Source organism: Danio rerio, chromosome 3, assembly GCF_052040795.2.
Source record: "Danio rerio strain M-AB ecotype USA chromosome 3, GRCz13ab, whole genome shotgun sequence".
In the NCBI taxonomy this organism is placed as follows: Eukaryota; Metazoa; Chordata; class Actinopteri; order Cypriniformes; family Danionidae; genus Danio; species Danio rerio.
In genome coordinates this window covers 17,860,374-17,887,591 of record NC_141023.1, presented here as the reverse complement: position 1 = coordinate 17,887,591, position 27,218 = coordinate 17,860,374, and the positions used below count along the sequence as shown (strand labels likewise).

At 34.3% G+C, this 27,218-nt stretch overlaps 3 protein-coding genes and 1 long non-coding RNA gene across 9 annotated transcripts; 1 reads left to right on the top strand and 3 right to left on the bottom strand.

Moving 5' to 3' along the window:
* Window positions 1–86: 86 nt before the first annotated feature.
* Window positions 87–4,390, bottom strand: rps2 (ribosomal protein S2). 3 transcript variants are annotated; one of them, XM_087242427.1, is made up of 8 exons: window positions 4,361–4,390; window positions 3,810–3,947; window positions 3,542–3,631; window positions 2,571–2,678; window positions 2,313–2,486; window positions 469–628; window positions 290–381; window positions 87–213 (listed from the first exon to the last, which is right to left on the bottom strand). In XM_087242427.1, exons 2-8 carry the CDS (start codon window positions 3,942–3,944, stop codon window positions 130–132), a joined length of 843 nt encoding a protein of 280 aa, XP_087098553.1. In that variant the 5' UTR covers window positions 3,945–3,947; window positions 4,361–4,390; the 3' UTR covers window positions 87–129.
* Window positions 4,391–4,438: 48 nt separating this feature from the next.
* Window positions 4,439–27,109, top strand: kdelr2a (KDEL endoplasmic reticulum protein retention receptor 2a). Of its 4 annotated transcripts, XM_087242309.1 has the most exons (7): window positions 15,503–15,699; window positions 15,832–15,933; window positions 16,331–16,449; window positions 20,114–20,214; window positions 20,352–20,510; window positions 23,542–23,794; window positions 25,500–27,109. In XM_087242309.1, the coding sequence occupies exons 4-7, from the start codon at window positions 20,209–20,211 to the stop codon at window positions 25,532–25,534; spliced, it is 453 nt and encodes a 150-aa protein (XP_087098435.1). In that variant the 5' UTR covers window positions 15,503–15,699; window positions 15,832–15,933; window positions 16,331–16,449; window positions 20,114–20,208; the 3' UTR covers window positions 25,535–27,109.
* Window positions 4,944–13,944, bottom strand: si:ch211-139g16.8. Its single transcript, XM_087244205.1, has 7 exons — window positions 13,753–13,944; window positions 11,583–11,906; window positions 9,306–9,403; window positions 8,165–8,218; window positions 7,578–7,685; window positions 6,769–7,083; window positions 4,944–5,312 (listed from the first exon to the last, which is right to left on the bottom strand). Exons 1-6 carry the CDS (start codon window positions 13,922–13,924, stop codon window positions 7,024–7,026), a joined length of 816 nt encoding a protein of 271 aa, XP_087100331.1. The 5' UTR covers window positions 13,925–13,944; the 3' UTR covers window positions 4,944–5,312; window positions 6,769–7,023.
* On the bottom strand, window positions 18,905–23,730 carry LOC147845586 (uncharacterized). Its single transcript, XR_015480615.1, has 2 exons — window positions 19,561–23,730; window positions 18,905–19,512 (listed from the first exon to the last, which is right to left on the bottom strand). It is a non-coding gene; the product is annotated as an uncharacterized LOC147845586 (long non-coding RNA).
* Window positions 27,110–27,218: the final 109 nt, after the last annotated feature.

Sequence of the window (27,218 nt, the reverse complement as noted above, 5' to 3'; positions counted from 1 at the left end):
ACCATGGGAAAGCCAGTAATATCAGGATATTATTTTGCACCTTTCACACAACTTTAACGCCCAAGAACAGACCATACACTCAAAGATGGTTTTACTTCTGGACTTTTATTTCAATCCGTTGTACAAAATTTAGGAGGTTCCCTGAGGAAGAGCTCCCTGAGTCCTCTGAACGGAGACCCTGGTGTGAGTCTTGGCCAGATGATCAGTGAATTCCTGAAAGACAAAACACACGTCAGCTTCAAGAACAACAAGACAAGTTAGCAGAAACAAACATATAAACAAGCATTACCTGGTAAGGAGACTTGGTGAACACTGTTTCCTTCCAGAGATCAGGGGTCAGGTAGCTGTAGGTCTTTGAGATCGCGTCAAAGGTGGCCTTGGCTACAGATGACAATGCGTCAGTTACTAACAGACTCATTCATTGATTACTGCATCCTGAAATGCTGGCATTCAAACTCAATCTCTTACCAAAGTTGCCCAGAGTAGCGGTGCAGCCCCTGGCAGAGGTGTAGCAGTCGTCAATACCAGCCATCATCAGCAGCTTCTTGGGCACAGGAGCAGACACGATACCAGTACCACGGGGAGCAGGAATGAGACGCACCAGGACTGAACCACAGCGACCGGTCACCTGAACAAACACATTTCAGCCATTAAAGAAGCTCGCTTTCAGAGTAGGACTCACCCTCATCATCCAAGATTTGTAGAGTAATTAAGGTTGAACACACACAGATTGCTCTGGTGGTTCTTCCAAATTGCAGCTTTAAAATGTCTCACAAAGATCTTACTTCGCCAAACTATTGGTTGATTTCATGACCCCCTAATAATGGTCATGCTACTTTTAGAGTTGACACTTAAATTCTAGGTGATGCACTGAGTTTGGCTTATCAAGAATAGTTGAGGTTTAGGCTATTTTTTAAGTATGTACTGAAAAGTCATGCACTTGTGTGAGGGGGATAGTTAATGCTGAAAAGAGTTAAAGAAATTGATAATTTAACTAGAAAAGCTGGTCTGGATATACATTAGTCAATGTTTGAAGTGGATATAAACCTTTTATTAAATTGGTCCTTAAACTACTGAACATCCATTCTTGTCTTTTTAAATCCATCTAAAATGTTGACTGCTGCTTATACAAACACGTTTGCCAGGTGGATTTTCAGTACAAATGTAATAACTCGCCTAAACCTAGACTCACCTTTATAAATATATAAAATGCATACCTAGAATCCACCTAAAATTTCCCTTTGACTATTAAGGGCATAAACCAGCAATAATTAGGCTGAGAGGGATGTTTTTTCCTCATCTGAGATCATGTAAAGCCATTTGTAGCTACAATTTGGAAGATTAAACCAATATGTCCAACAAGGGCTGCATGATTAATCTAAAAAAAAGATCAATCTCGATGTGACCCTACACACGATCTTAATTCAGCTTTTTTATGATTCAGCCAATTATATAAAGGCTGTCACAAATATTCACATTTTATTTTTGTTGCTTAGCAAATGGACAAATGATGTTAAAAGTGTCACATACTGTATTTATAAGGTATAATTCACCCCAAAATATAGTTTCTGTTTCTCTTAATGTAATGACTTATTTCTTGGCTGCGAAATCCCACACAAGCTGATGCACTGTTTACAATAGAGAAGACACGCGAATTCCCACTAATGACGTCTACTTTAGTGAACAGGTAATGAAGTCTGAATAAAGTTCAGTTTGTTGCACAAAGCGATTGTTAGGGAGGCGCGTGGGAAGTATGATTTGCATGCATTTTTTTTTACTTCCTGAAAGTGACGGTAGCTATAAATGCACTCGGCAATGAAAGTGAAACTAAAAGTTCAAACATTTAAATGATCATATCACATTTTACAGTAATGATTAAGACAAGCATTTGATATGGTCTTTTTTCTTTAACAGCAAACAATATATCTACAAAATCCTGAGAAAATCGACATCTTAAGCTAAAAGAAAATCATAATTCCTATTTTAGCAAGAATCGTGCAGCTCTACATCTAAATATAAAGAGAATTTTTTTTGGATGTCAATCAATTTCATTTCTTTTTGACTGGAGCAATAAACAGATTAACAAATGGGGCGATTTGACTTCTTCCAGAATCATAGTAATCCTTTAAAATAAAGATGTATTCCTATTTAATGCCATATCAGCAACAGAAGCTATTTTCATGGCAGAAACACTTCATTGATAAATATTCAATCAAATAAACTATGCATAAAAATAAAATGAGGGAAGATTTTCTTTAAGATTAAGTGCAGAACTCGTCATAATGTGCAGCAAATAGTCTCTGCAGACTGACCTTGCATGGCACGGTGTGTGGCTTTCCGATCTTGTTACCCCAGTATCCTCTTCTGACGGGAATGATGGACAGCTTGGCCAGGATGATGGCTCCTCGGATAGCGGTGGCCACTTCTTTAGAGCACTTCACCCCCAGACCAACATGGCCATTGTAGTCACCGATAGCAACAAAGGCCTGGAAGATGGAGATGCATCAATGATTAAATTAATGTGCATGCAATCGGGCTGCTGCGTGTCAGTAAGGACGAGGTCAAGTCACCTTAAACCTGGTGCGCTGACCGGCCCTGGTCTGTTTCTGGACAGGCATGATCTTCAGGACTTCATCCTTCAGCGCCGATCCCAAGAAGAAGTCAATGATCTCAGACTCCTGGAGAAACAGGCATTATTAAAGTAAGAGTGTGTAAGCTGCGTCTACAAATCTTTTCATACTGAGACATGCATCAGGTCAAAAGTGTGAACAAGTTTAAAAAACATTTTTATTTAATGTCATGGCAGCAACAATACCTATTATCGTGGCAAAAACAACTAATTTTTGGAGAATTTGTTTATTTTTTTTAATACATAAACTAAACTTTTAGCTTTATTGCATTTTAAAAATAATTTTTTTCCCCTTGTAAACCTTTGGTTTGAGAAACAAGTCTGACTTTTTAATAATTCAATTCTATGCCTTGGTTAATTACATTTAGCATATTTGGAGTTCAATCATGTTCACATTTGTTGGAAAATAACTTGCCCAACTTTAAAAATTGGGAAAACTTTATATTTTGATGCTATAGTATTACAATAAACTAGTCAAAACAAGCCTAAAGTAACTCACCAGCTAACAAATAAGAATTAAAACAATAGTTGGTGTCATTTAAAGTGTTACTTGACAATGCACAGAAAACTTTATTCCAATGATGCTTAAATGTTACCAGGGTTTGACAATTTGGCTTGGATATTGCATCAGATCTGATTGTTTACATTATCTACAATGAAAAAAAGCTTTTATAAGAATTAAACTATTGGTCAATGTGGCAAAATGTTCATTTTAGGCACTGAAAATAGTACCCAAAATATTCTATGCATTTATTTTTAATTATGGATGCATGTCAGTCTGGAAACAACCTAATAACATTATTCAATACAAAGTAAAGCTAGTAATGATTATAGTAGGTAAATAGAAAACACTGTAATATATACACCATATTATACATATATAATGGCCAGTTTTCATGTCAACTTCAATACCTTGATTGGCAGAGAATACAGATAGATCTCCTCCAGGGACTTGATCTTCATGTCCTTCACCAGACGACCAAGTTTGGTCACAGGCACCCACTATATACATGATAAGACAAATATAATTTAACACATAAAAACTGATGATAAGCTACACTTTATAGGATTTTACGGTTTCTAGAAGACATTTATTACAATTTGTGTTGCGTGTCTATAAATGTGAATCTTAAAGCATTAATTCGCATGCATTAAAGTATATAATAAAATAATGCTTTACCTCCTTATCTTCGGATTTTCCTCCCCGGGCACCGCGGCCTCTTCCACGGCCCCTGCCGCGGCCACGACCGCGACCCCGGCCGCCAGTGCCGAAACCTCCGCGAAAACCTCCTCTACCACCGGCGTCGTCCGCCATTTGCTTTGGAATAGAAATGTAAACATTTTCCGTTAATTAACACGTTATGAATATCGTTATAGTTATGACACATGCCGATTAACATGCGCTTGTTGCGTTACTATCGTTACATTAACTATCATGTAACTTACACTATAGCTGATAAAATAAAGCCGTACGCATTACTTATTTTAAACATGTTAACAATATCATCTATTTATACGACTGATCACCCGTGCCGCCATTTTTGCGCTCGTCTAGTCTAGTTACGATAAAAATAAAACATTTACACTAAAATCATATAATTAATTTCTTCATCATGTGGTTAAAAATCCACGCGCACACATGTCCTGAACACATTTTGATGTTTTTATTTTGCGATTGCAGGGATAGCAGCAGATGCAGATAATCAGAGCGAGAAACCCATGTTGACTTACGTGATGTGTATTCAGGAAGAAGAAGGCCGCACGAGAGTTCGCGCAGGATTTATACTACGCCAATCCTCGCGAGATTTCATGACAGCCGCTATGATGATGATGATGATGATGGTGACGACCTCTAGCGGCAATGGACAAGTCTGTCAGTTTTGGACCAAAGACAATATAAACTAAGTAAGGATTTTTTGGAAGATAAAAAGTATGTTGTCTGTTGTTTTGTGTCAGTTATGATGCTAATTAGATAAAAAAATAATAATAATAATTCGAGTCAATGTACTGTATGTTGAGTTGTTCAGGGAGCAAATGTGTGGTGTTTTGGAAATGAAAACACATGTTATCCTTGCTTAATTTTGTGATTTTGGCCTGTATTCCCCCTATATAACTCTTCTTTTTTCAATTTAGTGGGAAGAAAACAAACAAAATACGCGTTTAATTCATACATATTTGCATCTGTTGTTTTCGTGTACACGTCTTTAGTAGCCATTTTCTCAAATGTAATATTTTTCTTGTGCAGAGATTCAGAAATCATCACTTCAGTAGTTTTCAGATCATGATACACCAAACATTTACAGTTTTACAATAATTTAAGAAAACAAATCATTGAATATTTAATTAGATAATTGTGTGGTTTACAGTGCTGACAACAATGCAAAAAACAACAACAGTAAATCTACATGAATTACAGCTTTTGAGAACAATGAATACATTTTGTCAACCTATTTTTAAAAGTTATGATAGTTCAACAAAAAAAAAAATTATCTCTTCATTGACCATTAGTTTTTTTTTTCTATTGAACACAGAAGAAGATATCTTGAAGAATGTTGAAAAGCCCTTGACTATTTGTTTTTTTTACGGTCGCTGAGAGAGTCTAACATGCTGCAATTAAAGAAAAAAGGCAGCAAATTGAGAAAAAAAATCTTCATCTGTTAAATCCAAATTTTTAAAAAACACGCTACATTCACTCACAACGCAAACAAATTATGAAAACCCTCAGCATTTTCTCACAACACTTTCAAATAGCACAGAACAAAACAGAAATGTTTCAAGGGGACCGTAAAACATGATAGACCCGGCAATTTAGGTTATGGTTATTTAGGCCAATAAAATACAAAAGCAAAGAGAATCAGGATGTTAAAACAAATAAACAAAAAAAAAAAAATCACCTTTTAAATATCACCAACAACTTCACAGAGCAAAAGTCACGGCACAGTTTTAGGGTCCACTCGAAACATTTCCGTTGTGTTCTGTGTCATTTGAAAGTGTTGTGAGAAAATGCAGCATGTTTTCGTAAATTGTTTGCGCTGTCAGAAAATGCAGCACATTTTAATAATTTATTTGCGTTTTAAGAAAATGCAGCGTGTTTTCGTAAATTGTTTGTGTTGTGAGAAAATGCAGTATTCTGAAAAATGTAAAAAAAAAATTTGTGTGATAGTAATAACGGCAGCAAAAGAGAGAATAACATCAAATTCACTGTCCTGTCCATAAACACTGCATTACAAACCTCTCACATAAGCAGTTTTTTGATGCAAAGATGATATAATACATACGTAAATACACATACATACATTAAAAGAAAGAAAAAAACAAATATATATATATATATATATATATATATATATATATATATATATATATATATATATATATATATATATATATATATATATATTATTTATATATTTATATATATACAGTTCAAGTCAGAATTATTAGCCCCCCTCTGAATTATTAGCCTCCCTGTTTATTTTTTTCCCCCAATTTTTGTTTAACATTGAGCAGATTTTTTCAACACATTTCTAAGCATAACAGTTTTATTAACTCATTTCTAATAACTGATTTATTTTATCTTTACCATGATCACAATAAATAATATTTGACTATATATTTATAAGACACTTTTATACAGCTTAAAGTGGCATTTAAAGGCTTAACTAGGTTAATTAGGTAACTAGGCAGGTTAGGGTAATTAGGCAAGTTATTGTATAATGATGGTTTGTTCTGAAGACAGTCTGGAAAAAAATAGCTTAAAGGGGCTAATCATTTTGACCTTAAAATGGTTCCTAAAAAATTAAAACTTCTCTTATTCCAGCCGACATAATACAAATAAGACTTTCTCCAGAAGAAAAAAATATCAGACACACTGTGAAAATGTCCTTGCTCTGCTAAACATCATTTGGGAAATATTTTAAAAAGAAAAAAAAATCAAAGGGGGGCTATTAGATCTGACTTTAACTGTATGTATATATATATATATATATATATATATATATATATATATATATATATATATATATATATATATATATATATATGTATATATGTATGTATGTATATACACTCAAGGATTTATGATGCTCATTTCACAGTCTTGTGAAAAGGGTCCAATATACACATGAATTGTTAAACACTTGTGACAGGAAGGTCATCATCAGACATGTTGCAATTTTGGGTAAGCCAACAGTCATATTATGTATTACATAATATTTCAGCAGTAAAAATAGCAATACAAACGTGAACTTGACAGATTTTTAAATAAGGCAGAAGTTTCTACGTTGAGGTTAAATTTACTTTCCCAAAACAGAAGCTTCCATCAGGTTTTCAGGAAGATGTAGGTTTTTCAGATGAGCAGGACAGGAAGGATTGATTAGGGCATTTGTTTTCTTTTACTCATCAAGATTTTGGTAAACATCTTCATTAGGCTGTACGTTTTCATGACCTTTCGGCTTTAGGGAAGATTGAAAATATAAGTTAGCAATTAGCATTTAAAAGAATTGATCAAACATGTCAGCAAAACTCCTCCGATAGGGAGGCAGATCAGTCTCAAAAGAATACATTTATGAAATAAAATTATACATGCACAGCACAGATTACATGTACAAAATCCAATTTTTAAATACAAATAAATACAAAAACACAATTTATAAATTCACAGGTAAAAATAATGGACATTTTTGCTTTGAACTTACAAATTGGATTTGTGTATTTTGGTATTGTGTTTTTAACTTACGAATTGGATTTGTGTATTTTTGAATCAGTTTTGAACTTATGAATTGGATTGGTGTATTTACGAATTTACGTGTTTTGTGACAATGTGTTGTGGATGTATGAATTATATTTTGTAAATGTATTATATTTTCCAATAGGATGCTCAGCACAAACAACCTATGCGCATTTGCTTAAAATCTGCGTGCGTTGTTTAAAGGAATAGTCTGCAAACCTTGTCTTGGGGATCTTTGTAGTGCGTCTGTATTTTGCCATGTTTTGGTAAGTTCCTCTTGTACAGTTCTTGCACCACTCCACTGAAAAGCACTTGCTTAGAAAAATCCTTTTTAAAAGACAAACACTTGTTAATATTAAGCAGTGCAGATGATTTTAACATTGAAAATGGTAGGAAATGTTTCTTGAGCAGCAAATCATGGTTATAGTGGATTTTTGAAAGATCACGTGTCATGATGCGAAAATGCGAATAATAATAATTTACATTTTCAAATGTACATGCATAGAACATTATGTTAATTCTGAATAATATTTCATAATTATACTGCATTTTTAGTTTCTTTTTTTTGCAGGGTTGTCAAACATTAGATTTTCAAAAGCATTATAAAATCAGATCAACCCCAAAGTTAAAAAAAAAAAAAAAAAAAAAAAAAAAAAATATATATATATATATATATATATATATATATATATATATATATATATATATATATATATATATATATATATATATATATATATATATATATAATTTTTTGTTTCTTTTATATATTATTTTACTTTTATTTTACAGAACAAAATTAATACCTTGTTCTCATTTTTGCCCAATCTTCTTTTGAAGACTGATTTGAACTGTCCAGTCTGTGGATAAAAAAAATACATTTATACAAAAAATAATTTCATTTCTGTGAAACTTCATGACTGCAGCTGTGTTACAAAACTGACCAAATGTTTGGAAATATTATATTTTCAAAATGCTTTTCACAAAAACTGTGCTGCTTCATATATTTGTGAAAACGGATATTTTAATATTCAGAAATAAGTACATTTCCCAATTTCTTACAATAATATGAAGTAGAAAAAAAGTTTATCAACATTGATAACAAAAAGAATCAGTGTTAATAACAACACCAATGATTATTGATTTATTGACACTATTATGGTTGCTCATATTTGAGCGGCAAATCAACATATTAGAATGAGTTTTAAAGGATTGTGTGGCACTTGAAGACTATATAATAACCATGATAGGAAAAAATTACATTTTAATATTTATTAACATAGATTTCAGCTTTGGTAAGCCAAAGAGACGTCATTCAAAAACATTAACAAATCTTAATGTTTACAAACTTTTGACCAATCTCTTAGCAACTTAACAATCGCTACATGTTTTCAATACACAATTATATAAGCATTTATCAAACATAATTTTCAAATTTTAACTCAGGGTGGCACAGTGGCTCAGCGGTTAGCACTATTGCCTAACAGCAAGAAGGTCGTTGGTTCGTTTCTGTATATAGAGTTTGCATGGTCTCCCTGTGTTTGCGAAAGTTTCCTCCGGGTGCTTCGGCTTCCCCCACAGTCCAAATACATGTGTTATTGGTGAATTAAATAAACTTAATTGGCCGTTGTGTTTGAGTGTGTGTGTGTGTGTGCGTGTGTGTGTGTGTAAGAATGTGAGAGCTAAATTGGCCTTAGTGTGTGTGTGTGTGTGTGTGTGTGTGTGTGAGAATGTAAGAGTGTATGGGTGTTTCCCAGTACTGGGTTGCAGCTGGAAGGGCATCAGCTGTGTAAAACATATTCCGGAATAATTGGCGATTCATTGCTTTTGTGGCGACCCCTGATAAATAAGGGACTTAGGCAAAGGAAAATGAATGAATCTAAATCTGAAAGTTGAGTGTAAGTTAAGGGGGTTAAGAACAGGTGTGTATTGTAACTTGAACTGTACCTTTATGCAAATAAGGATTCCCAGGATGAGCAAACTGTACACCGATAACAGGACTAGCAGTGCAACCAGCAATACTTGACCAGTGGTAAAGCCTTGCTCTGGATAAAAAACACAGAATTTTAAGAACAAGAATATTCAAATAATGTGCTGATACCCTTTTCCTACGACCCATGAAGCTTTATGTGAATTATGGTAGTAACTTGTTTAAAACTGTAAACTTAAATGAAGTATTTAACAAAAACTGTTCTCATTTCCTTTATTAAAAGAAACTTAAAAACTTAAAAATGAATAAGCCCAGAAACTCAAAGCAAGTCTTTCTACAAACATATTATGGACTTGTTGTGTATTACTGAACTGTAAGGAAGACAATGCGAAAATAAACTGGAGGAAAAAAACACAGTGAACCAAAAAGAGCTTTGCCCATGCATCTCTAATACTAATTTCACATAAAATCACCAGCCATAAAGTTATTTCTTTAAAGCAGATTAAAATAACACACACATAAAAATGTATGCTCACTCAATTTTCACTACACTGTAAACAAATGTAATGACAAAAAGTCAACACAACAAATATTTTTATGTTGCTTTAACTTATTATAAGTTAATCAGGTTTCAACTAATTGTTTTTAAAGTTATACAAAGTTTGACTTAAGATTTTTAGTCAGTTTGATTGATGTAAGTTGAGATGACTAAAATTTGATTCAGCTAAAATATTTAAGGCAGCTAGAATTGTAGTTTACATACAGATATGGATTAATTGTAATTAGGGCTGGATGTTTAATCAAAATAAATTTGCAAAGCCATTCTACCAAAGCTGCGACTGTCCTGCACATATTGTCAGCGAAGATCAGTTCTATAATCAGTAGTAAATCTGCTCCGATAAGCCAAAGGGCGCTCTCACACTGAATCTACAAACACCTATAAAGAAAAAATCCAGGAAATCCCCATAGCTTTGCATTATAAACAGATGATTTAACTGCCTTCATTGATTCAGCATATAGGAAACACAGGACAGGACTAAGAATGAATTAAATGGATTTTTGATGTATGGCGCGTAGGGGATGACGTCAGTACGTAATAACCGGTTATGATCTATTACTGAACCGATATCAATAATTTTGTCTCCCCTAGTATCGAGTAACAATGCAGCACATAAAAAATCTATGGAGTAAGAGTCTTAAATTCATGGAAAATATGTACTGAAGTAAAAGTGGAAGTAGGAGAAAAAAACAATACTCCAGTAGAGTACAGATACAGCCTTTTAGTACTTGAGTACAGTAGTGAAGTAGTTCTACTTCGTTACTAAACATCTCTAAGCATGACTAATAAACACACAACATGACTAAGGAATCATCTTACAGAAGTATTTATTTCAGACACTCGACTCGACTCGACTGAAGTTCCGAAGTGTGTTTGGAGTAAAAACGTTATTATAAGTGGTCATCTCATGAGCTTTCAGATGTAGCAGCATTTACCCGCAGTTCACTGAGAAACTATGCAGACTCCTGTCATTATCACAAAATGATTCTCTCGATTTCAGTATTAAATCGATTTGATTTTGAACTTGATTTTGCCGAGCTTGTCAGTAAGCTATGATCCTGTAAATGCTGCTACATCTGTGTAACCTCGGGGAGTGACACTAACAACAGAAGTTTGGATCCACATGCAGGTTTATTCAAAGTCAGGCAAGCAAAGGTCAGCACAGGTGCAAACATATATACAAGGGAAGTCCAGAATCGTTGTCAAAGTATCAGGCGAGTGGTCAGAAGGCAGGCGGCAGACTAAGACGAAAAGGTTAACAAGGCAAGGTTGAAAACACAAGAAAACTAGGAAAACGCGTCATAGTGTTTCTATACAGATAACAAGACTCGGCAATGGGAGTGAGTGAGTGTGCTGCTTAAATAGTGTGTGCAATCAGTCTCTGACAATTCCTCAGGTGGTGCGAGTAATCAGTCTAGATGAGGAAGCATGTGTGAGTGTGACCGGAGTGCATGTATGAAAATGTAGTCCAGAAATGGCGAATTTGTAGTCCATAAGTTATAGTAAGTGAAATCCAGCGATCTTATGGAGTACGATCGCTGGTATCATGACAACCTGAAAGCACATGATGGAGGTTTACAATATCTGGCTTTACTGACAAAATGCACATGAAACCCACCTTCAATTATCTCGTGTAATCTTATACTTAGTTCCAGTTCTTTTAAAAGAAATTCCCCAAGCTGGACGTGCAACACAGAGTTTGAAACACGTTAGGAAACATTGGGACAGTTCTTACCTGAGACTTTGAGAGTGGTTCCCTTTCCGATGGCCTGCGCCCCTTCATTCGTGTGCCCCGACAGAGCCGCAGCACAATAATAAACCCCGCAGTCTGCTTTTGACAGAGACTGAATTGTCAGATCCCCCTGATGCAGGGTGAACTTCTGTGGCTGAATGATCAGATTGATTTGGTAGTGTGAATCTTTCTTGAACACAAACCAGGAGATTTGAGGGTTGAGATTCAGGCAGGATGTGTTGACGGAGCAGGGAATGGAGACGGATTGTTGCTCAGTTTTTCTTATCAGGCTCTTTGACTGTTGGACATCAACCCTACATTCGTTCGCTGTGGACATTCACAATTTAATGTTAACATTTACACCGAACATTTAAGATCAGGCAAAACACTTATAACTGTTATAAATTCACTGTAAACCAAGGCTTGACTTGGCTTATTGCCAAAATAAACCAAAGTAAAACATAAAGTCTCAGGCTGCGTCTGATTTTGCCTGCTGCTCGATTAGGTACTCTATTTGAATTGAATTACTACACGACTATTAGAAAAGTACAGTATGAATGTAAGTAGTATGAATTGATTGATGTCATTTAATTTGATTCAGCAAAAATATTTAAGGTAGCTAGAATTTTAGTTTACATTGTACAGATATGGATTATTTGTAATTAGGGCTGGGTTATTAAACGAAATATATTTGCAAATGGAAACATCATTGGCAAAAGTTATGATTGTCCTGTATATCTTGTCAGTAGCTATGTTTCCATCCACCAATTTTATGCGCATTTTGCAAAAAAAAAAAACATACACAATCTTATTTTAAAAACGTTGTGTCTTTCAAAAGTGCAAAATCAGCCATCTTCAGCAGTAACATGGCTGTAAGCGCTAACTTTTGGGAAATATAGTGAGAGGAAATAGTGAGCTCCCATTGCTGTTGGAAAAACGTTCTGTTGGAGTCAATGGAGTTGTCGCAACTCTTTCTCTCTCTCTCTCTCTCTCTCTATGGCTCTGTTATATAGTTACGTCCTAATTAACTCACTATGCATCCAAAATCTACTACTTAAAAAAAGTACAACTCGAGTAGGTACTACATATAAATTTGAATTTACTTCACGACCAACAGAAAAGTGTGCTCTATATAGTATGAACGAGAGTGTTATGAATGGGATTTGAACGTATATCCACCATTTATCATTGTTTTCAAATACTATGAATTCGGACATATTTCTCGGCACTTGTGATTGAACTATGTGATCAGTACTTATAATTGAGTGGTTGCCAAGCAACAATAACTCGTACAGTATATAGCAGAGCAAAGGAGAAAGAGTTGCGACAATTGAAGTCGTCCTGTGTCTCCCTCTACAGTTGCTTCGGGTTTCCCCCACAGTCCAAAGGCATGCGCTATAGGAGAACTGAATAAGCTAAATTGGCCGTAGTGTATGAGTGTGAGAGGCTATGGGTGTTTTCCAGTACTGGGTTGTGACTGGAAGGGTATCCGCTGCAAAAAACATGCGCTGCAACAGTTGGCGGTTCATTCCGCTGTGGCGACCTCTAAAATAGAGACTAAGCTGAATGAAAATGAATGAATAAACGAAAAAATGACTGCTATGATCATCACTTTAAACACCCTGAAATGATGAGCTGATTTCTGTCATGCTCACACTACAATGTATTGTCTGACTTCTTAAGCAAGGGTCTTCTTGTTTTAGGATTTATTACCATATTGTCTGCATAACTTCATCTTTTTTTTGGATAATGTGTTTTAAAATCTGCTGTGTATATTTACAATGAAGCAACAAAATCAGTGCATTCAATGGCTTCTTTAAAATAATTTCTTTTTAACTTGATTTTAGTCACTAAAGTATTTTATTTATTTTTTGCTCTGCTGCCTCAGTAAGCAGTGTAAGTTGCATTTTGTTTTTATGCTATTTAGAAAGCAACCTGCTTAATTATTCTAAACATAATCAATAATTGATTGTAAATAGATCTCTTTTTACGCGGTAAAAAGACATACTTATGAGGGATATACGATCAGGACGAGCATAACACTCATTTGTTAATTTGTTTTGCTTTTCTTGTCCTCATTTGCAAGTCGCTTTGCATAAAGCATCTGCCATAAGTAAATAAATGTAAAGATAAAGACGTGTGGTATTTCCCTAAAAGCTGAACCTCTGCTTACCTGAGTTGAAAGTGAAGAATATGATGATGATGATGATGGTAAAGGGGAAAGTGATGCCACAGGAATGTGTGACTCCTCTTCCTTTCATTAATGTCTGTTTTTGATTGTTTTTCATCTCGCTAGACATCGGAAACACAGTTATCTCGCCTGAAACTGAAATGACAAACCACATGCAAAAATGAGAAGTAAGACAGGCCCTCCCCTCACTTCTTCCTTCCTTGTGAGAAAGTGTTTGTCATCATTTACTGCAACACTGGTGTAATGGGCTTAATGTTCTACCATATATGGTTAATGTAAGGAAAATTATTTGTTTTAGCAAAGAAGTAAAAAGTAAATAAATAATAATATTTAATAACATGTGGCTGCACGATGGCGCAGTGGGTAGCACGATCACCTCACAGCAAGAAGGTCGCTGGTTCGAGCTTCGGCTGGGTCAGTTGGCGTTTTTATGTGAAGTTTGCATGTTCCAGTTTGCTCCAGTTTCCCCCACAAGTCTAAAGACATGCGGTAAGCTACAGGTGAATTGTGTAAGCTAAAATTGTCCGCAGTGTAAGAGTGTTAATGAGTGTGTATGGATGTTTCCCAGTGTTGGGTTGCAGCTGGAAGGGCATCCGCTGATTAAAACATATTATGGATAAGTTAGCAGATCATTCCTCAGTAGTGACCCCAGATTAATAAAGAGACTAAGCCGAAAAGAGAATAAAGGAATATAATAACATTTTTATAGATTTCTTTCTCATGAAAACCCATCCAGAGTAAAACAAAATCAGCCTGATCAGAAGTAATTTACGTTTTGTCAGTTTTGTGGCTAATTTGTAAGTTCAGTCTTACGAAAATATACAACCATCATTGGGTGATGAGCAAATCGTACTAAATTGTACGAATTAGATCATACGAATTAGCCACTAAATGAAAAAGTTACGAATTGCTGTTAGATTGCATTAGAATATCTAGAGTTCAAATATATTCAAATTTTGTTATTGCATTATTAATTCCATACAATTGCAACAGAAAAAAAATCTACATTTGCAGTTATTACCAAACTAATAACAAAATAATAATACATACCCCTTTTGTGCTGTTGGGGATGTTTTCATCTACTCTGGCTTGAGTTTGAGTCTTAATTTGGCCACAAATTTCTCTGTGTTTCAGCAAACTGATATGAAATATCAGTGTATGTAATGTGGATATGTAATTCCAACACATATTTTGGGAAAATGCTTTGAAATTTTTCAAAAATTCAATAATAGACTCTGCTGGTATGTTGGTGGCTGTTATTGCCCCATTAACTTTAATTATATCGACCTTTTTTTCAATAGAATCTGGATGCAGCCTTTATGATACAAGCTGAGATTGCACCTTGTGACATCATTGTGAGGGGTAGGGTTAAGGCTGGGGTAAGCAGAGCGCATTAAAAAGCATTGGATGCAGCTCAGATTGCATTTGCACCAAGTCTGCAGCCAGGCCCCTTTTACATTTTTAGATTAGAAAGCATGTACATAATCTTATGCTCTTGCCTGCTGCTGGGATTCCCTTTTGGGAAGAGGTAGAATGAGTCATTTGAATTAGTCATTTTACAGTTGCTGTATAAAAAAAGCTTACTTTCTTGACCTAAGATCATATATGTGTGTTTGTGTGTGTGTGTGTGAGAGAGAGAGAATGTGAGAGTGTTTGAGAAAATAAAAAATGACAAGCTAATCTTTTATTCATCCATTTTCTCTCGCCTTAGTCCCTTTATTCATCAAGGGTTGACTGGAATTAACCGTTAACTTATCCAGCATAGGTTTTACACAGCGGATGCCCTACTGGGAAAAATCCATATTCTAAGCTCTTTGCTTCCGCTATAGCAGCAGATCAGCTTTACAAACAATAACAAATCTCTCTTGTCTGTTAGCTTGTGCTTACCGTTGCTATGGTGATTCAGTGTTTGCAAGGGAATGCAGAGATGTAAGTTGTTATATTATGAACAGTAGAAAACTATTAGATTTATTTCTTTTAGTGTTTTAAATGCGTGTTAGCTGTGAAATATTACCATTAATAAGATGCTGAAATGATTTATATCATATATTTTCATTGAAGGATTGAGAGAAAAACAAGATTTGTATCTGAGAGTGAAATCTGCGCACGAGTGCCACCTGGAGTTTTCCTGGTTTTTTGCTTTGATTTTGAATGATTTCCTTGGTGAGTTCGTGTTTTTTTAAATTGTTTTCATTATAACAAGATTGAAACTAGTGACAAAAATGTGTTTCATTATTCCTTTGTTTGGTCTAGTAAAAATCACAACAATGTATATGAGAGTGAAATAAAAACAAAAACAGCAGTAATTATTGTGAAATGTTTGTGTGTTACACAGTATTATACAAGTGATTGTGTAAAGTTTAAGTGAGAGAATCTAAGTAAAATGATGTCATTTGTAAAAATTAATGCCAAATAAGAGTAAGAAATAGAAAAGACAGAAATTCAGCATAGAGAAGAATACATGGTTATTTATTGTTGCTGTTTAATTATAAATGTGTTAAGCTGAGATAATGCATCCACTGTAAAATGCTAATGGTTCATTTGGCCTTGTGTTTTCAAGGCCAGGTTTTTTGCTTGTTTGTTTGTTTAGTTTTGTTTGTTTGTGCATCTTCTTCTGGTGAGATGTTCTATTGACGTCAGTTGCTGAATGTGATCTGCTCTGGATTCGACTTGATTGAGGTGTGAACTCTTTTCCTGGATTGTGGATTGTCTCAACTTTCATCTGTGTGTGTCTAATTGTGGAGTTGGACTGGCGAGCCTCCCGTTAAGTGGATTCTTCGTATACACCTGTCTAAAAGATTCAAAGTAGAACTTATTCAGCGTCATGTTAGGAGTGTAAATTTTACAACACACTCACAAGTTCAACATCCTGGATTTCTGGAACTAAATTTGAAATCTAGTTGTGTTGCGAAGGAATCATTTTCAATGTTCATCACCTGTGCTCTATTTTTGGGACATTTTGAAATCTTTTAAGTAAATGTTTTACTTTCATTTTTATTTAATTTGTACATTGTTTCATTAGAGTGTTCATTCTTTGCAATTTTCGAAACTTTATTGAAAGAAGTTCATTGGTTTAAGAAGGAAAATTTTAAACATATGTTGAATGATAAAACAGTTTTAATATTATATTACTAACTTTCATAAACCTTTAAAATAATATTGTTATTAGTATATTAGTTTTATATTATTGTTTATAATAGTAACCAAAATATAATATTAGATCTTAACAATAGAAAAACTGAAAAATATAACATAATATTACTTACCTTATTAGTGATACAGCCATAAATCCCTGTGAAGAAAGAGAAAAGAGAGTGAAGAGAGTGTTATTAGAGAGTGTAAATAAGACTGAGGTCATTAGATAAGTGTGAAAAAAGCCTAGAACTTGTTTTATTTTTATTTATTTGATTTTATATTTCTGTAAAATTTTTACACTACAGTTATTATTCTTACCTTACCTCTGTGAGTCCTTCACTGTTGTCGTATCTTCTCTCTCTGGAGGAATTTAGACTTCTGAGCATCTGGTCTATTGATTTACAGCTTATAATACATTTGTGTATCGAGGTTATCATAGAGCTTCATAGGTGCACTATTTAATTCAACAAAACTTTTCTTTAAAAAAAACATTACATTTAAAAATATTTATTGTCATGTCTCTAAAATATATACAGTAATCTTTCCTGTCTAAAAGTCCCAGATCACTATAGTTAACTACACATAAACGTGGAGTAATCTAATATTAAAGCAATGTTGTAAAAAAATGATAATGAAACCACATTAACAAAAATAACTAAGCAAAAGAAAGCAGGTGAAACATACCGTGCACATGGTTAATGTTAGGGTGACGCAGTAGCACAGCAGGTAGTGCTATCGCCTCACAGCAAGAAGGTCGCTGGTTTGAGCCTCGGCTCAGTTGGCGTTTCTGTGTGGAGTTTGCATGTTCTCCCTGCGTTTGCGTGGGTTTCCTCCGTGTGCTCCGGTTTCCCCCACAGTCCAAAGACATGCGGTACAGGTGAATTGGCTAAATTGTCCGTAGTGTATGAGTGTGTGTGTGTGTGAATGAGTAAGTGTTGATGTTTCCCAGAGATGGGTTGCGGCTGGAAGGGCATTCGCCGCGTAAAAACATGCTGGATAAGTTGGCGGTTTATTCCGCTGTGGCAACCCTGGATTAATAAAGGGACTAAGCGACAAGAAAATGAATGAATGAATGAATGAATGAATGAATGAATGACGGTTAATGTTAGGCCTGTTAATAATCTCTTCTAAAAATAATTCAAATGAAAACAGTGACTGCTGCTGCTTACAAAAGAATATGTGTACTTTTTAAAATCTTGAGCTCTTGAAAGCAGCAGGACTGTGGGTGCACGATCATCGCTTTGTCCAGTCTATTTCTAAGGGAACCTATCGCACAGTTGCGCTTCCTCTAGGCACGGTTGCTTTGCGCAAGTAAACGGGAGCGCGCGCGCGCTTTTTAACAGTCACGCGTATCACATCAGCAGTTGGCGCGAGTGATCATGCTCTCATTCTGTATTCACCTGTATTCTTTTGCTTGCGCGAAGTTATTTTTGTCAGTTGTACTGCTTCTGGATTCTAATATCACATTTGCTCGAATATTGGGCCATGTTTATTGTCAAACCCTGCTCAAATCAAATCGAATCAAGTAGTTTTAATAAAACTACAATTTAAAAATGATTTCCAACCAGCCAAAGTGGCTGGTGGAGGTGTCTGTCCCCGCCAGAGCTGAAATCTACTAATTTGGCGGGTGTTAATGTAAAGCCCTGCTTACAACAATACATATATTTTTTCAAATAACAATTAAAGTGTATATTTATGCATAACATGTTACTTCTCCGCAAAAATATACACTTAATAATGTACAAAACACAAAACAAAAACTAGCATTTTAGGATTTTTCGTCAAATTTTAGCGGGAGTGGCCAGACTCGACGCGTCGGTCCCTGGTCGGTCCCAATGGTCCGCATACAACTACTCCTCCCAGCATTCATTGCGGGTTCGCAGTTGGCCACGTCACGTCCACCGGCCACGTCGCCCCTCGTTCGCCATATTTCGTGGAGGAATGATCTGGAGGAGAGCGGCACTGAGCCGGTTTACACATTTCACACTCACCGCGAGCTCTCTTCACCGCCACTGAAAGCCGCCCGAGAGGGAAAAAAACACCATGAATATCTTTCGGCTGACCGGGGATCTGTCTCATCTTGCCGCCATCATCATCCTGCTGCTCAAGATATGGAAAAGCAGGTCCTGCGCAGGTCAGAGCAACTCAACAGCTACAAAAATAACATTTCCTCGCGTTTCTCTGATTTAAAGTGTGTGTTTTAAAAAGAGAGAAAATACTGTAGCCTGAAATATGATGTCCTGAAAGCCCATGTTATCTTTTTTATGCAAACACGAAGCGATAAATGAAGTACAATTTGTGTAGCATGTAAGCTAGTGGGTTAGCTAGAGTTATAAGCTGATGAAGTCTTGTCAGTTGGTTCAATTGAAACGCAAATTTGAAGTCTAATAGACTAAATATGGATTTACGATATTAAATGTATCGTGTTTTGACTGCTAATGTTGTGCAAGTGTGTGACTGTATTCATGTTCTTGCTGAAGTGACAGAAATGGCTAAAAACTTTAGGCCTAGTTACTAATTGCAGATCAATTATCAGTGTAAGTTACATCAGATCAGATCAAACATCAGTATTTGTGCATCTATCTATCTATCTATCTATCTATCTATCTATCTATCTATCTATCTATCTATCTATCTATCTATCTATCTATCTACAATCTCGTCATCAACGTAACTAATTACGCTAAATTAGTATGCAGAAGACATGTTGCATCTAAAAAAATATTTGCATTGTGAGAAAAAAAGTGCATTTTATTGTGTTGGAAGTGAAATTCGTCCATGTCAAATTATTTATGCATATCCAAAGTGCATTGCGTTACTTGGATTGACGTGGCAGGTCGGTCGTCCTCATACACTGACATCAAACTTGCTCTGAGAACCTAAATGCAACTCTTTTGCTAAGTTTACTGTGAGTTTAAAGGGATAGTTCACCCCAAAATAAACCGTTTCCAAAATTTTGAGTTACTTTCACTAAAGCAGATATTGTGAGAAATGTTGGAAACCGAAAACTACTGACTTCCATTTTAGGAAAAACAATTACTTTGCAGCATTTTCTCTAGCATTCTTCAATATATTTTTATATTTGTGTGTTTTTAACTGAAGAAAGAATTTTGTAAATATTTGAAACAAGTAAAGCTTGAGTAAACAATGACAATTTTAGCTTTTGGGTGAACTATAACTCTTTAAGGCAATTACTTTGTGCCCTCAGGTATCTCTGGGAAGAGTCAGATACTCTTCGCCTTGGTGTTTACCACAAGATACCTGGATCTCCTGACGTCCTTTATTTCTCTTTATAACACTTGCATGAAGGTAAACCGACATTTACCTGCACACACAAACATATATTTGGTTGGTAAATCAATGATTTGCCACACGTGAGTAAGCAGTTTGTATTTACGCTGACCTTTTATGTGTAATCAATGTTTTGTGTCTGTTCTGTTAATCAGGTCATCTACATTGGATGTGCCTATGCCACAGTCTACCTGATCTATGCAAAGTTCAGGGCAACCTATGATGGGAACCACGACACTTTCAGAGCAGAGTTTCTGGTGGTTCCAGTGGGAGGTCTTGCCTTTTTGGTCAACCATGACTTCTCTCCACTGGAGGTGATTATTAGACTCTGGACATTTGGTGATTTGACTATCAGTATGTGTTTAGACTAGGGCTGCACAATATTGGTAATCTCAGATATTGTGATATTTTATCTATCTGCAATAAATATTGCGACATGAATACGGTTTCATAAGATTATTTGATGATTTTAAGTGTATTCAGGTACAGAAATTGAATATTCATAATGCAAATAGATGCTTTTCTTACTTTGTTACTTTACTTACTTTACTTTGCTTTTTAAAACAAGTACAGTTATTTGCCAGTGGGGTAAGTAAAAATATATATATATATTTTACTTAAAAATGTAGATATTTGGGCAAGAAACAAGAGAATTTTAAGAAAGAAACAGTAGTTAAATGCAGTTCTGTAGCTCCTGGTCAACTATAATCCAGACTCAACATTGCATGTCTTGCAATGTGACTATTGCAGATGCACACATTACGATATACATGCAGAAACGATATATTGTGCAGCCCTAGTTTAGCCTTTGTTTAATTTTTTTTAAATGTCATTAAATTATCAGGATTTTCTTGGACAGACACATTCATGCTAAGCAGAGCCTTCCCCCCCCATACATTAGAATGTTACACGTACAGTTGAAGTCAGAATTATCAGCCCCTCTGAATTATTATCCACCCTGTTTATTTTTTCCCCCTCATTTTCTGTTTAACAGAGAGAGAAAATTTTTTTTCAACACATAACTAAAAATAATTTTAATAACATTTCTAATAACTGATTTATTTTATCATTGCAGATTAGGGGAATTAGGCCAGTTATTGCATAATGATGGTTTGGTCTGTAGACTATCGAAAAAATATATAGCTTAAAGGGACTAATAATTTTGACCTTCAAATGGTGTTTAAGAAACAAAAAACTGCTTTTATTCTAGCCAAAATAAAACAATTAAGACTTTCTCCAGCAGAAAAATATCAGACATACTTTGAATATTTCCTTGCTCTGTTAAACATCATTTGGGAAATATTTAAAAAAGAAAAAAATAATTCAAAGGGGTTTAATAATTCTAACTTGAACTGTTTGTTTTATTTAACACATCCACAAAATGTGATTGACACCATCTCCTAACAACATGCAACATGACAAGATTCCAGCGACAAGCAATTTGTCTGTCGGCAGCAGACATGACATTACAGAAACATTTAAATACCCGTTACATAATGTGAGTGCAACAAAAGTTTAGATGGCAAACATTTTATCAGTCACATAAAAAGAATCAAGTAATGACACATGGATTTAAGATATTGAATTTAACATGTTTTGACAGCTAATGTTGTGCAAGCTTGTGACCGCTTTTATATTCATGCTGAAGTGACAGAAATGGTTAAAAACTTCAGGCCCAGTTAATTATTGCACATCAGTTATCAGGCTACATCAGATCAAATAGCAGTAATAATGTTTCTATGTAAATATAGTCTTGTCATTAACATAATTAGGCTAAATTAGTATGCAGAAAACGTGTAAACATTTAAACACCCGTTACACGGTGTGTGTGTGTGTGTGTGTGTGCAAGAAGTTTAGATGGCAAATATGTTGTCAGTCACATATAAATAATCATTTAATGACATAAAACGGTCTGTCCCAGTGCAGCTGTAAAATATTTAGTAATTGTCATTTAAAATGGTTTTATTTTGCTAGTGTGCATGAATCAAAAAATGCACACATATTAAATGATAATGGAGCAATATTTCACCCATCTTGATATTTTATTTTAACGTAAATTATATGAAATATTAAAGATGGTATAACTAAATAAAATGATTTTTATTATTTGTAAGTCAGTGTGATGCTGAAACCAACAAAATATTTTTGATGGACATGTATACATTTGTAAATAACTAAGGGTGTCATTTGTACGGATCACAACCCATAGTTCGGAACACACGTGACCTGCGGATTTTTATTTTTTTACTTGATTAATCCTAGATATGTAATGATTGAAAAGAGATCGCCTCTCGCATTACTCAATTTACATGTATGTAAGCATTTAGGCTTTCCTGTAAAATATAATGAAGATGGAAGAAGTTGTGGAAGGTTATTTAGGATGTGGTGGGTTTCTTAAGGTATTAAGTGTTTTCTGTCATTACTTAGCGATTCAGTTTTTAGTCTGAGTTAGTTATGAAATTACAAACAGTCAAAAACAGAAGTACTTTAATATCAGTTTACATTTTAATTAAAATCACTGATGTTTATGGTAAAGATTAAAATTAAACTTGACACTCAAATCAAAGTTGTATGCAGAAATGACATTATGTACCCAATGTATGGCAACAACCAGCCGTCAAAAATAATTCTTCAAAAATGATCCATCTATAAGTTTTATGAGTGAATAACAGAATCATTTATTGGAAATGAGACTAAAAATAAATATGGGTTGTACAAATTATTTTTTTAGATTTAGCATTGTCAGCAGGAGTAGTAGTAACAGTGAATTTTTCACAGTACTGAACATCTTCTTGCAGTGCTGTTTTTGTAATACATAGAAAGAAAAGAAAATTGGTGGTCTTCCTTTTTGGCTGATCCAAAAAAATTCCTGATCCATGACTAAAAAAAAAAAAACAAAAAAAACAATGCGATCTGAACCTCAAGATTCATGATACGTTATAGCATTATAAATAAGGCATTAAATGAAATAATAAAAAAAGATAGCTATACACCTATTGTTCATGTTTTTCCTTCTAAAAATATTGCTGTGAAAAGGGGTGTTTAAGTGAAAGGTTTATTGAAATAATATTCATTATTTTGTGCACATTATTCCAAGCTAAATGATTTATGATAGATTTGTCCAAAATTTGCCAATGGTAAACATTCAAATAATAAATATGAAAAACAATAACATTAAAATAAGCTTATGGTGGTGTTAGCTAATGTAAAATGTTGCAGGTTATTCACCTTTTTGGATTATTTCTTTATATCGCAATAATGCGGTAACAAAAACAAAATATTAGTACACAAAAAAGAACCACCTTGGCCTGAAGTCAATGCATAATTTTCTGATTCTCACGGCAGATTCTGTGGACTTTCTCCATCTACCTGGAGTCGGTGGCCATCCTGCCTCAGCTCTTCATGATCAGTAAGACCGGCGAGGCCGAGACCATCACAACCCACTATCTGTTCTGCCTGGGGGTTTATCGCGCCCTCTACCTCTTCAACTGGATCTGGAGGTTCTACTTTGAGGGCTTCTTTGACATGATTGCCATCGTGGCTGGAGTCGTCCAGACGATTCTCTATTGTGACTTCTTCTACCTTTACGTCACAAAAGGTACATAAAATACACTTGCATCTTAGAAAGGCTGTGAAATACATTTTCTTTAGGGGTGATCTTAATCTGAAAATGAGGATGATATGAAAACTGATTCCGTTTACTTTCATAATACATATGTAACTGTTAAATCTGGACTTAAATAATGTATATACATTTTATAATTATTATTTTTAGATGGATTATTATTCAATTCCTTAGTTATTTATTAAAAGTGATTTAAGAGGCATACAATTAGGGTGTTGCACTAAAATAAATCGTTAAAGGTGCATTAGAATGCAAAAAAATGTCTGTTTTCTATGAAATGTTGGCTAAATTCTAGTTATATCTGACCCAAAATGTGTCGACAGATGTATTTAGAATAGTATTTTGTGGATTTAATGTGTATGACAACAAAAGCAGGAATTAAAATAAACCTCTGTCTAAAAAGATGAGTTTATCAAAGTCAGCTTTATTGTCAATTCATCCACATGTAAAGGTCATACAGAGAACCCAAATTAAATTGCATTACTTTCAGACTCTAGGTGGCAAGAAATGCAAACCAGATGCAAAACAGTATATAGTGCTAAAAAGCTTGTAAATATGATAGTGACAGTGCCTTTATAATATACAGGGAGGTAGTTTGAGGTAACTAGCAGTCCAATGTTACACAAAGTGACCGATGAAGACGTTCTTAAAATTATTGGTTTGCTCAGAAGTTTATAAAGTTATTGGCACCGTTTCACTCTAGAAAAATAACAGTAAGAGCAAAGTGATATGACACGATGCATAAATGTGCATTACATGCATATATTGCATAGTTTACATGTGTTTGTTGCCTCAAATGTACATTTTGCAAATTTTCGCAATATACATGTTAAACTAACCAAAGACATATTTAAACAGACCTTTTGCCTCTTCTGGGGTACTGAATAAACTTATTTGTCTTAGGATGAGCTGTAAACAGATAAGTCTCACAGCTTGGCAGGTCTGCCTTGCGCTTGGAAAGCCCATGCTGTCATGAATAATTAAGAAGCAGGGTTTTCTCATAGGATAAGAAATCTCCGCTATGAATAATATTGAGAAAACGACGCGTCCTCACTCCACGAGCAGATGAGCGCTACGTCACTGATTTTGATCCTATCCTAAAAATTATTTTAAGCCTGGAAGATGAAATTAGCAGACAAAAGCTCAAAATTATCCAGTCTTACACAATTAAAGCTAACAGGTGCTAACGTTGTCTTAAATGATGCTCAACACACACAAATCTGTTCATTAAAAAAAAAAAATACTCTTAAACATTTAAGTTGCCGTTTTTTGCAAACTTTTAAACTGAAATTACTAAAACTCATCTAAAATTTAAAACTAAAATCAAGATGAATTAAAATTTTTATATTTAAAATGATGTATAGTAAAAACTATGATGGATGCTGAAATCATGCTACATTTTACAAAGTAAAAATGACGTTATTAACCAAGAATTTAATTGATTTATTTTCCCGTTTCTATTTAGAATTTGAAACTAAAGATTTAAAAGATTTTGTTTTAATTGCAATGTAAATGTAGTCTTTTTTTTTTAACAGTGTGCTTTATTTACTAGGATACCATCAGTACATACATTATTTTAATTTTAAACACTTGTTAAGCTTCGGTTTGAAAGATTTGACTTTTTTTTTTTTAATTAATTTTTTTTTTTTTATTAAACATCTCTATATCTGTTCCACAGTGCTGAAAGGAAAGAAGCTGAGTCTACCAGCCTAAAGTGCCAAAGAACAGCGAGCTGTGTCTCAATCAGACTTATAGAGGGGGCAGAAACCAATGATGCCACTGCAAGATGCCCAAGACAAAGAACGCAGAACAACATGCCACATTTATTTCTCTCCGCCTGGACACCAACTATCCCCATACAGAAACCAGGACGTTTTCGAAAACTTTTCTTCTGTCTTTAAGCATCTTGCAATACATCTTTTTTTATTGCTTTCAAAATGAGAAAAAAAAGAAGAAATCTTTTCTATATGCAAGGTGTAATGAAATATTGAACGGTGTATTGTACACATTAACTCCTGTTAAATGCGCCATTTGTAAATTTTTCCATGATCGGTTCCCAGAGTGTCGAAAAAGTTTGTGGTTCGGGGGGGAAATGAAGTGCGTATGTTCAATACTTCAAATAATTATATCTCAGTCTTTCTTTTAACTTTTTTTTTTCTTTTCCCCTTAGCTTCAATGAGAGGTTTGGCTGCCACTTTATGCAGTCAGATTAGTCTAAAAAATAATTTATTTACAAAAAAGAATTGATACATGCACAGCACAATTCACATTTACAAAATCCAATTTATTAGTTCTAAACACGATTCAAAAATACACAAATCCAATTTGACATGATTCAGAAATGCACAAATCCAATTCGCTAATTTAAAACACGATTCAAAATTTAACAAATCCATATCGTAAATTAAAAACAATTCAGAAATATACAAATCCAATTCGACATAATTCAAAAATACACATCCAATTTGTAAATTCAAAACACGATTCATAAATACACAAATACAATTAGTCAATTCAAAACATGATTCATAATTTACAAATCTATTTGGCCAAAATATTTATGAGTTTTACTTGTGAATTCACAAATTGTGTGTTGTATTTATTTGTATTTACAAATTGGATTTTGTATGTGTGAATTGTGCTGTGCATGTATGAATCCTATTGCGTAAATGTATTATTTTTGAGACTGATCTAGCTCCATACCATTTTGTTTAAAAAAAAAAAGTCCTTGTCATCACATAAATGCCTTATTTTATTTCAGTTTCTGTACAGAACTACTTGTGTCAAAGCCCCCGTGATAAGAGTTGTAAATAAGAGGAACAATCCAGCACATTTCTCCTTGTGTGACCCACCTTTATTAATAACATGCTATTATTATTATTATAGTAAGGTTGTTTAAATATTCGGTTATTACCTGCAGACATCAGCTTGTTAAAATGCAGTAATTTATATATGGTATAAGAACATTAAATCTAGTGGTGTGGAAACTGTCAAAGCACATTTTGAAGTGAACATGAGTTTTGTAGCGTAGTTTTCATTTAATTTTTTTTTTTTTTTTTTTACGCACTACAATTTTTCTTTTAATTTCAGCATCCCCAATGTTATCCCCTCTCGAGTCATTCCTGTAGGGTTTACAGTTATTTTTCTAGTTTTTACATGTCTCCCAATAAATATTTTAAGGGACACTATTTTGAGTTTTTTTTTTTTTTTACATTTGTGTAGTCAGTTGTCTAGTTTATGTTGACAACAATAAACATTCAAGTTTTCTTACATAAACTATAAAACAAACACCTTTAGAGTATTATTTGCATAAATAAAACTTTTGCAAAGTTCAAAAGGCAAATCATGTAAATATGAAAAATGCTGGGAAACATAAATAAGGAAAAGCTAATGAATG

Bases quoted from the DNA above. Each gene is read 5' to 3' on its own strand.
- rps2 (XM_087242427.1), bottom strand. From the start codon at position 3,944: ATGGCGGACGACGCCGGTGGTAGAGGAGGTTTTCGCGGAGGTTTCGGC. The intron at 3,632-3,809 runs GTAAAGCATTAT...TCATGTATATAG, and splicing joins GAAAATCCGAAGATAAGGAG to TGGGTGCCTGTGACCAAACT. The intron at 629-2,312 runs GTCAGTCTGCAG...GTGTTTGTTCAG, and splicing joins CACACACCGTGCCATGCAAG to GTGACCGGTCGCTGTGGTTC.
- si:ch211-139g16.8 (XM_087244205.1), bottom strand. From the start codon at position 13,924: ATGTGGTTTGTCATTTCAGTTTCAGGCGAGATAACTGTGTTTCCGATG. The intron at 11,907-13,752 runs GTAAGCAGAGGT...GAATGTCCACAG, and splicing joins ATTCTTCACTTTCAACTCAG to CGAACGAATGTAGGGTTGAT. The intron at 8,219-9,305 runs GTACAGTTCAAG...TTTTATCCACAG, and splicing joins GAATCCTTATTTGCATAAAG to ACTGGACAGTTCAAATCAGT.
- kdelr2a (XM_087242310.1), top strand. The intron at 20,511-23,541 runs GTGATTATTAGA...TTCTCACGGCAG, and splicing joins ATGACTTCTCTCCACTGGAG to ATTCTGTGGACTTTCTCCAT. The intron at 23,795-25,499 runs GTACATAAAATA...TCTGTTCCACAG, and splicing joins CTACCTTTACGTCACAAAAG to TGCTGAAAGGAAAGAAGCTG.